This window comes from Salvelinus fontinalis, chromosome 12, assembly GCF_029448725.1.
Source record: "Salvelinus fontinalis isolate EN_2023a chromosome 12, ASM2944872v1, whole genome shotgun sequence".
In the NCBI taxonomy this organism is placed as follows: Eukaryota; Metazoa; Chordata; class Actinopteri; order Salmoniformes; family Salmonidae; genus Salvelinus; species Salvelinus fontinalis.
The window spans coordinates 49,241,267-49,252,172 of NC_074676.1; the positions used below are offsets into that span (position 1 = coordinate 49,241,267).

General features: G+C 40.4%; 1 protein-coding gene across 5 annotated transcripts in view; it reads right to left on the reverse strand.

Moving 5' to 3' along the window:
• The window catches only part of LOC129867560 (roquin-1-like), a 33,914-nt gene extending 24,379 nt beyond the window's left edge, over nucleotides 1-9,535 (reverse strand). For 2 of the 5 annotated variants that reach the window (XM_055941038.1, XM_055941039.1), the window contains exons 1-2: nucleotides 9,170-9,532; nucleotides 1,682-2,134 (exon numbers count right to left, since the gene is read on the reverse strand). In XM_055941038.1, the coding sequence (XP_055797013.1) occupies nucleotides 1,682-1,912 (231 nt within the window). In that variant the 5' untranslated portion in view covers nucleotides 1,913-2,134; nucleotides 9,170-9,532. Of the gene's footprint in view, nucleotides 1-1,681; nucleotides 2,135-9,169 lie in introns of all 5 variants that reach the window. The other 3 variants (XM_055941037.1, XM_055941036.1, XM_055941040.1) reach the window with 3 other exon arrangements.
• Between the last annotated feature and the right edge of the window lie 1,371 nt (nucleotides 9,536-10,906).

A 10,906-nucleotide genomic window follows, 5' to 3' on the forward strand; every position in this document is an offset into this window, starting at 1 on the left:
TGGTCACACAGAGAATTTGGGACCTTTAAAAAATATTTAAAAAATCCAAGCCCACATGCAAAAAAAACATTGAGTTTGTGTGGGTCACCACCTGGAAGTGGTGAAAGCAGGGTGGGGTACAGCATAGGTTCAATATTTGCTTCAAACAATAGAGAGATGAAGACCACTGACACAGGTCTAGAACACACTGAAATCCACTTAGCCCAAAGGCCGGGAGATGGCAATATTGAGTCGTTTCCATCTTACCGACAAACGCATTGTATGCAGCCGGCAATACACTCGTATCCCCTGTGGACCGGTTCATACCTAAAAGATTCTCCATTCAGGCTGCAAAGCCATTGACTTCCCGGTTAACTAGATTTAAAAAATGTCAAGAAAGCGCGGCGGCGGGGGAGTATACATACTTTCTTTATGAAACACAATTTTCCACAACCATGCTGAAGTGGCTAATGCCTAGAAATGCTAGTCCCGGAAGTTGCGTATCGCGTTCTGCCAATCAGGTTGCAGCAGTCTGTTGTTTACCCCTGACTGAAAGCAGGGCACAATATCAGGAAGTTGCATTAGCCACTATCATGGCGGTGGAAAATGGTGCTTTTCACTGAGGAGTGGCTTCCGTCTGGCCACTCCCCCATAAAGGCCTGATTGGTGGAGTGCTACAGAGATGGGAGAACCATCCAGAAGGACAACCATCTCCACAAAGGAACTCTGGAGCTTTGTCAGAGTGACCATCGGGTTTTTGGTCACCACCCTGACCAAGGCCCTTCTCCCCCGATTGCTCAGTTTAGACCGGCGGCCAGTTCTAGGAAGAGTCTTGGTGGTTCCAAACTTCCATTGAAGAACTGTGTTCTTGGGGACCTTCAATGCTGCATAAATGTTTTGGTACCCTTCCCCAGATCTGTGCCTCGACACAATCCTGTCTCTGAGCTCTACGGACAATTCCTTTGACCTCATGGCTTGGATTTTATTCTGACATGCACTGTCAACTGTGGGACCTTACATACACAGGTGTGTGCCTTTCCAAATCATGTCCAATCAATTGAATTTACAACAGCTGGACTCCAATCAAGTTGTAGAAACATCTCAAGGATGAGAAATGGAAACAGGATGCACCTGAGCTCAATTTCAAGTCTCATAGCAAAGGGTCTGAATAATTATGTAAATAAAGTAGTTTTTTTATGTTTAATACATTTCCTAAAAGTTATAAAAACCTGTTTTCACTTTGTCATTATGGGGTATTATGTGTAGATTGAAGGAAAACATTCTAAATCAATTTTAGAATAAGGCTTCTACACCTGCATTACTAGCTGTTTGGGGTTTTAGGCTGGGTTTCTGTACAGCACTTCGAGATATTAGCTGATGTACGAAGGGCTATATAAAATAAACTTGATTGATTGATTGGCTGTAACGTAATAAAATGTGATGAAAGTCAAGGGGTCTGAATATTTTCTGAATGCACTGTATTATCTCAACTACCTCCTAACCCTGCACATTGACTCGGTACCCCTTGTGTATATAGCCTTGTTATTGTTATTTGTGTTACTATTCTTATTTGCTAATTTTCTTACTTTTTTAAACTGCATTGTTGGGAAAGTGCTTGTAAGTATTTCACAGTAAAATATACACCCGTTGTATAGCGTCTCACCTGAGTAGTACCAACCTAGCTTAACCTAGCGTCTCTCACCTGTCCTCCCACCAGCTGCAGCAGGGCTGTGTTGACTGGCAGCAACTCAATGTCGGTGGCGATAGCCGTCTGGTCGAAGGGGCAGGCCTTGCGATGCAGCTTGTTCAGGCACATCTTGCAGACGGTGTGGCCGCAGCCCAGGCTGATGGGCTTGCGGAGGCTCTCCTCGAACAGCTGGGTGCAGATGGGACACAGCAGGAATTCCGTCCATTGCGGCGCTTGCACAGGCATCGTCACCCACGGAGGTCTCTGGGGGAAGCACTGTAGATTCGACGGACGCTTTCTTTTTCAAAGATCCTAAAGCGTGTTGTCGCGTGGGGTTTGTTTTCTTTTCGAAAAAACAGAGTGATGGAAAAGATCTGACAGATTCCACTGTAATAAAATAAAACTATTCCGAACATCAATTTTCATCTAAATGTTCAGACATTATGAACACTCAGTATGTGGTATGACCTGAAAGACAAAGTGAAAACAGAACAGTAAGCATTTCAACTGCATACCCCAAACGGGAAACAGATTAAACATGTGGGAAGAAAAAACATCAACATTTGCCTAACTACCCAACGATGTTCTAAACTTGATTCACCTGGCTGCCCTTCCAGTAAAAGGACAACCAGCAGGATGTCAATAAACGGCCCGATTTGTCTTCACACTGGGGTCAGGGAGTGTTGGGGTGTTCCCTGCCCCAGCAGCAGTGTTCATTAAGTGCCAGAAGGCTGATTATTTACTTGTACTGGCTATTTTAGGACCCTCCCTAGTCCAATAACAAGCACTCATCTGAAAATAGGAAGTTTGGGGTTTCAATGGGGAATGACAGCATCTTGTTGCTGCATAAGAACAGGTTACTATAACTGAATGTCCACATTTCAGCTACAGCAAGTGAACCCCTAGGATAGATGTTCAACCTGGCCTCAGGGCAATTCGGAAGATTTGGTATGTAAATCTGTTCGCCTTCATTTAGTATGATACATTACAAATGGAATAACGGTCGTAAAATATCATACGTCTTACCTGGTCGTACAAAAGCATACGGATTGGATGACATAACTTATCATATATCTTGGAGGACGTGTAGTATTATACACTGAGTGTACAAAACATTAGGAACACATCTTTCCATAAGACTGACCAGGTGAAACCAAGAGAAAGCTATGATCCCTTATTGATGTCACTTGTTACATCCACTTCAAAATCAGTGTAGATGAAGGGGAGAAGACAGGTTTAAGAAGAATTTTTAAGCCAAGAGACAAATGAGACATGGATTGTTTATGTGCAAGACAAAATATGTAAGTGTCTTTGAACAGGGTATGGTAGTAGGTGCCAGGCGCACCGGTTTGAGTGTGTCAAGAACTGCAACTCTGCTGGGTTTTTCCACTTTAAACAGTTTCCCCATGTGTATCAAGAATGATCCAACACCCAAAGGACATCCAGCTAACGTGACAGAACTGTGGGAATCATGGAGCCAACATGGTCCAGCATTCTTGTGGAACGCTTGACACCTTGTAGCAGGCCCTGACGAATTGAGGCTGTTCTGAGGGCAAAAGCGGGTGCAAATCAATATTAGGAAGGTGTTCCTAATGTTTTGTACACTCGGGACATTTCTCTGAAATCTGGTTGCGTTGTAACAAAGGAGAATAACAGGGAGAATTTACGTTGGTGGTTAGGAGAACTAAAACGACAAAGGTTAGGAGAATTTAGGTAAAAGGTTAGGAGAATTACATTAAAAGGACAATTCTGCAACTTTTCAACCACCTATTCATTATGCTCTAGCACCAGTCTATATTTATATTTTAAAAATATATTTTATATTTGAGATTCCTCAAATAGCCACCCATTGCCTTGATGACAGCTTTGCACACTCTTGGCATTCTCTCAACTAGCATCACCTGGAATGCTTTTCCAACAGTCTTGAAGGAGTTCCCACATATGCTGAGCACTTGTTGTCTGCTTTTCCTTCACTGTGGTCCAACTCATCCCAAACCATCTCAATTTGGTTGAGGCCGGTGGATTGTGGAGGCCAGGTCATCTGATGCAGCCCTCCATCACTCTCCTTTTTGGTCAAATAGTCTTTACACAGCCTGGAGGTGTGTTGGGTCATTGTCATGTTGAAAAACCAACGATAGTCCCACTAAGCGCAAATCAGAATCGCTGCAGAATGCTGTGGAAGCCACGCTAGTAAAGTGTGCCTTGAATTCTAAATAAATCGGTGTCACCAGCAAAGCACCCCCACACCATAACACCTTCTCCTCCATGCTTTACGGTGGGAAATACACATGCGGAGATCTTCCATTCACCCACACCACATCTCACAAAGACACAGCAGTTGGAACAAAAATCTCCAATTTGGACTCCAGACCAAAGGACAAATTTCCACCGGTCTAATGTCCATTGCTCGGGTTTCTTGTCCCAAGCAAGTCTCTTCTTCTTATTGGTGTCCTTTAGTAGTGGTTTCTTTGCAGCAATTCAACCATGAAGGCCTGATTCAAAAAGTATCCTTTGAACAGTTGATGTTGAGATGTGTCTGTTACTTGAACTCTGAAGCATTTATTTGGGCTGCAATTTCTGAGGCTGGTAACTCTATAATGAACTTATCCTCAGCAGCAGAGGTAACTCTGGGTCTTCCATTCCTGTGGTGGTCCTTATGAAAGCCAGTTTCATCACAGCGCTTGGTTTTTGCGACTGCACTTGAAGAAACGTTCAAAGTTCTTGAAATGTTCCGTATTGACTGACCTTCGTGTCATAAAGTAATGATGGACTCTCATTTTCTTAGCTTATTTGAGCTGTTTTAGCCATAATATGGACTTGGTCTTTTACCAAATAGGGCTATCTTCTGTATACCCCTACCTTGTCACAACACAACTGATTGGCTCAAACGCATTAAGAAGGAAAGAAATTGCACACATTAACTTTTAATAAGGCACACCTGTTAATTGAAATGCATTCCAGGTGACTACCTCATGAAGCTGGTTGAGAGAATGCCAAGCGTGTGCAAAGCTGTCATCAAGACAAAGGGTGGCTATTTGAAGACTCAAAATATATTTATTTGTTTAACACTTGTTTGCTACATGATTCCATATGTTATTTTATAGTTTTGATGTCTTCACTATTATTCTACAATGTAGAAAATAGTAAAAAGAAAAGAAAAAACCTTGAATGAGTAGGTGTTCTAAAACTTTTGACCAGTAGTGTATGTATGTAACTAGTTAAGCAATTTTTTTATCCTGAACTTATTTAGACTTGCCATAAGGGGTTGAATACTTAACTCAAGACATTTCAGCTTTTAATTTTTTATTAAACCTGTAAAATGTCTAAAAACATGATTCCACTTTGACATTATGGGGTACTGTGTGTAGGCCAATGCCTTTGAAAGTTGACATTTCAACTTTCAAATGGTACCACAAAGAAAGGGGATCCACACATCAGAGAATCTTGAGTTGAATTGGAATATTTGTTGTTTTAAATTATACTGACAATCCTCCATAGGAAACCTATTGAAGTCATAGAAATATAGAATAGACATTACCAAGTTGTCATTTGACAGTGGGTGGACCGATGACCATCTTTGTGGTAATAATAAGAAATAAAAATGTCATTTTAAATAGAATTGACAATGGTGTACCAGCTAAATTACAAATGGTCGGAAGGGATAAAAAAAATAAAAATCTGAGTTAATGCGTTTTTAGATAGACGTTAAAAGGTTAAATATTTCAGAACCTTGATTTAAAAACTTTTCACAAGAAATTATCAAAGTTTGACAACCCTGTTTGTAAGCTTTTAAATAATATCAAACTCAACCATTTGTCTTTTCCAATGGCATTCAGATCAAAAAGGACCTTTCGGACCACCACTTCCGTGGCCAAACATGTATGGAAAGTTCTGTTTACATCAAAAAGGAATACGTTCAAAAAGTGAATGCAAATCTATTTAAATTCAAGCACTACATATCAAAGCATAGTGTTTCACATGACTAATATACACAAACCTAATATAGTGTGACTATCATGAAATAACCAAACGAGTCACGCCAATAAATCATTGTGTAATCACACACCAACTATGAAGCATGTCTGAGCCTGTAGTAGACAAAAACAAACATATGCTGCTACATGCTGTCACCTACTAGTCCATGTCTACTCCCTTTTCCTCTAGAAATTAATAGCAAGAACATCTAAGGATGCCAGTACAAAAAGTCTGCTGTGTAGGCCTACCTTACAAAAGTAGTGCTCTCAATAGTGACAAAGCAGTCGGTAATGAACCTTGTTCATGACAATGAACAACACTCACAGCAAAAGGAAATGAACAATATGAAGGAAATGCATCTGGTACGACATGCGTAAACAAACAGATCGCACTAGTACGGTGCTGATTTTCAATGTAGAAGATACTCTCTGATGCTGGTACTGGTTAGCTAGTATGCAGAGCCAGAAACATTATGCTTCCAGTATTGCTACTTTCTCTCCTGCTTTTTTTTGCCTGCACTTATCCTTGTATCTGGTTCAAGATGGACATGTGTAATATTCAAATGATATCTTTGTTTGTGCGCCACCACTACCTCTGCCTTCCCTGTCACTGCTGCATAATTTGCTTGTGGCCAGCATAAAAAAAGCCACACCTGATGTCAACAGCAGGCGTCGACGACCTGGGTGGGGATTCCACAGGCTGAAAATAGCCCGGAGGGGTGGACTGACTGAGTTCCCAATCTGAGTAGGGAAGTAGAATAGCTAACAAGCTAACTGTTTACTTATGAGACAGGAGAAGGAAACACCCCCACATTGGTGCTGAGATGAGTGGGCCAGGCAGCGGGAATGTGATTCCCATAAAGCCTGGGAGAGCCTAAGTGCTGGGAATTGGCTGTAATACGTGTGCTGGAGCAACAGGGGCCTTTCCTCAATCAGTGATTGAGTCTGACAGACTATGATAATCTACACGGAGATGACAATAAATATCCCTGCGTGTTTTTGGGAAGGTTGACAGACAATGCGGTCATTGTGCCTGGAACTGCTATGGTACCACTCACAATGCAGTAGCAGACATGGAAATAATAATTAATTCTTATTTCTATGGTAGCAGAAGACTGTCATTTCCTCCAATGCTTCTGGACAAAACAAAAAATTGACCATGTCCACTGCATGTGATCTAACAAAGGGCTTAATAGATTAGTGAATGTACTGCAGCCTTGTCTATAAAATAAAAATATTTTAACTTAAAATAGGGCAAATGAGGCCAACTTCCACACAAACATTCCAGTGACGTTAATGTAAGATCAGGTACAAAAGTTTGAATTGTGTGGACCTTTGAGGACTTTGTTTTCATCTGATAAGTGTCTGCTAAATTACAAAACTGTAAATGAATGTAATAAGACAGAGGCCCAGTCTCTTAACCAGAGTGACTAACAGTTAGTGCATTCATCTTAAAACAGCTAGGTAGGCCAACTACACCACAGTCATAGTAAGTACATTTTTCCTCAATAAAGTAGCTATCAGCAAAGTCATAGCAAGTAAGCAAAAAATAAATGAGAAAGTGTTAGTTCAGGAAAGGCATTCTTAATTTACAAATGTATGAATACATTTATACCCAACTTCCCCTGACAGTCTGGCTGTGATTGACTAGCCTCGTTATTTTAATTGTTACTTTAGTCTATTTAGTAAATATTTTCTTAACTCCATTTCTTGAACTGCATTGTTGGTTAGTACTGTAAGTAAGCATTTCACGGGTAAGGTCTACTACACCTGTTGTATTCCACGCATGTGACAAATATCATTTGATTTGATAGCCTGGCCTACATACTGTGTGGTTACATTTTACACCCTCTCCCTTTGTACTCACACAATCTTCCATATTCAAAATTCCATGCAAATAATGCTGCTGTGACACTGACAGAGTAATGTTGACTAGCTGTCCATATACTTGTCCTTATATAGCCATTTCACCAAGACAGAAGACTAACTGTTGAACTTTGTGATTTGCTATCCGATTGACTGTTTAATATCCAATGACTCCATGACCGTATCAGTCTCAAATAAAGTTTAGTAAAGCCTAAATCCTAAAGAAAACTGTAGCCACAGCAGACATACACTCATGATACGGATGCAGATGAAAACACTCACAGCTAACATGAGTAAACAATTGTGGTCACCCCACTTGTTTTGGTAAAAAGCTGAGGGATGGGCCTGAAGAAATGTAACCACTCTCAAATTCATAAACAGAGCCCTGACCATGCAAGATATCAACATTATGTTTGAAACATGTTGAGGCTATACAGTGTTTGTGTACATTTACAATGTTTACAAACATTGGAGCAAAACACTTTATATTTTGGGCTCTGGTGAGGTTTGACATTTGAACTAAGCTCATGAGGCATTTATAAAAGTTTTCAAGAATCAAGGGGTATTGATCATTAAAGTATAAGTCAAAAATGGATGTAACAACTGCAGATTTCCTCTTTAACGATGACTCATAACACTAGAAGGAACTGTACCATCCTTACACAACCACTAGTCATAGGCCTAATGATTTCCCTACACTAATCAATCAATTCAATGTAGAATATATGTAATATATTTTACCATTGTATCATCAAAACCACTTCATAGGTTTGCATAACATGTAATGAGCAGTAAAGCATTAGCTATAAGTAACATATGCAGTTGCGTTTGTTGTTTCAATGTTCCCTTGTCATGCTGTTGGGTACATGAATCCAACGTCAACCTGCAAACCAAGTTTGATTGAATATCATGGGGCGCTTCCACAAGCTATATTTTCCACTTTCACAGCAGAATTATTAAATATTGTAAAGTTGTTATTAGGCCTCTGAAACGTATAAGCATCCATAAACATAACAAGCAAACGTATCACTACGAAGTGCAACGTAAGCAATGCTAGCGAGCTAGATGCTAAAGTTAGTTAGTAGTAGCTAACCTGCTAGGCTAATACTTCAAAGTATGCTTAATAGCTAACGTGAGTTTGCTTCGCCCAGCTCGTTGCGTGACGAATCAAACGTTAACCATACTCAAATTGAAAATCAACATTTGTCAAATGCCCTGAACCTAGTTAGCTAGTTATACCGGTTTGTCTAACTAACGTTAGCTACTGGTAATGTGTGCTTTAGCCTAACTATTAGTTACTGTGCTAATTTAGCTAGTCAATACACATTAAGTGGACATTGTTAACATTAGCTAGAATAGCTAGCCAACGTAAGCAAGCTATCATAAATTGACACAGCTAACAAAATAGACCAGTTAGGTAGCTAACGTTAGCTAGTTATCAGAAACAAAAACAATTAGTTAGCTAGCTACATTATTTTTATTTTATAAAGCTAGCTAGCCAGCTACACTTGACGGCTAGCATGGTTAGCTACCTAACATAACAGCTAGCTAGAAAACGTTAGCTGTACATTTGTCGCAAAAATAAAACATGTCGAACATAATCCGACCTTATCTAGTTAGCTAGTCATTTATAATTTCTGTAGAACCACCACCATATACTTACAATTTCCAATTAAATGCCATCAACCTTCAGCTGTTATGATAGCTAATATTGTTGTATTTTGTCGGTCGCCATGTCGACCACGTAGCTGGATCCTGGCAGTGGCAGTAATGAGCTAACTAGGAGGCTAGCTTTTAGCTAGGCTGTGTATGTCACAGCAGCACACTATGCAAAGCTGCAAGCATGACATACAAAAATATCAACACATCGGCAGGTTACTATAATACAATTTCTCAGAAGAAAAGTCTTGCTGGTTTGCTTTACTTTCATTAACATAATTTTTAAATTAGTACATGCATATCACTTTTATTGTACATAATATGCGGTACGCTAATTGGTTTTTAGCAGAGCCATGTATAGTCAGTCCATCCTACTCCCAGTCTCCTGAGGCTTGCTGGTTTGCTTTACTTTAATTTACATAATTTTTAAATTAGCACATGCATATCACTTTTATTGTACATAATATGCGGTACGCTAATTGGTTCTTAGCAGAGCCATGTATAGTCAGTCCATCCCACTCAAAAGTCTCCAGAGACATAACACCATTGAAATAATTTGAATCATGTTGCTTTTGTTGTTTTTGCCATGTACTCCCCACTTTTTCCCACGAATTGGTATTTTGACCAATCACATTAGATCTTTTCACATGTGCTCTTTTTTAGAGCTGAACTGATTGGTCAAACAAAATATCAGAATTTGGCTGCCTGTCTAAACGCAGCAGCAGTTACTTATTATACTAATCAGCATACATTATTAGAATACCACCAAGTTACATAATCGTGGGTTTTTTATATGGCTATATGGTTACTATTTGTAGCCATTAAAAAGGTCTCAGCAGTTCGAGGTGGGAGACACTTTGAAATGTCCATCAAGTAGTCAGTGTAGCGTGATGGTATTTCTTTGCTTGGTACTAATATGTGTAAGCATATCTAACACTACTATTGATCATGGTCAACATTAGTCACTCTGGCATATCTGATGAAGTATACTTTTATTGAACTTGTTTGCTACTGTTGTCACACTTAGTCAACCTTCCTAATGTTGAGTTGCAAAGATCTGTTACTGTAATCTCCTGTCATTGAAACACACACACACACAAAACTAAAGGCCTACTGTTTGAAAAGTTATTTTTGTTTTGAGGGTTAGTGTATTGAACACAGAGAGACCAATGCTCAGCATTCAACACAGTGCCCTCAAAGCTCATCAATAAGCTAAGGACCCTGGGACTTAACACCTCTCTCTGCAACTGTATCCTGGACTTCCTGACGGGCCACCCCCAGGTGGTAAGGGTAGGTAACAACACATCCGCCACGCTGATCCTCAACACAGGGGCCCCTCAGGGGTGCGTGCTCAGTTCCCTCCTGTACTCCCTGTTCACCCACGACTGCATGTCCAGGCACGACTTCAACATCATCATTAAGTTTCCAGATGACACAACAGTGGTAGGCCTTATCACCGACAACGTCAAGACAACCTATAGGGAGGAGGTCAGAGACCTGGCCATGTGGTGCCAGGACAACAACCTCTCCCTCAGTGTGATCGAGACAAAGGAGATGATTGTGGACTATAGGAAAAAGAGGACCGAGCGCGCTCCCATTCTCATCGACGGGGCTACAGTGGAGCAGGTTGAGAGCTTCAAGTTCCTTGGTGTCCACATCACCAACAAACTATCATGGTCCAAGTAAACACAAAGACAGTCATGAAGAGGGTACGACAAAACCTATTCCCCCTCAGGAGACT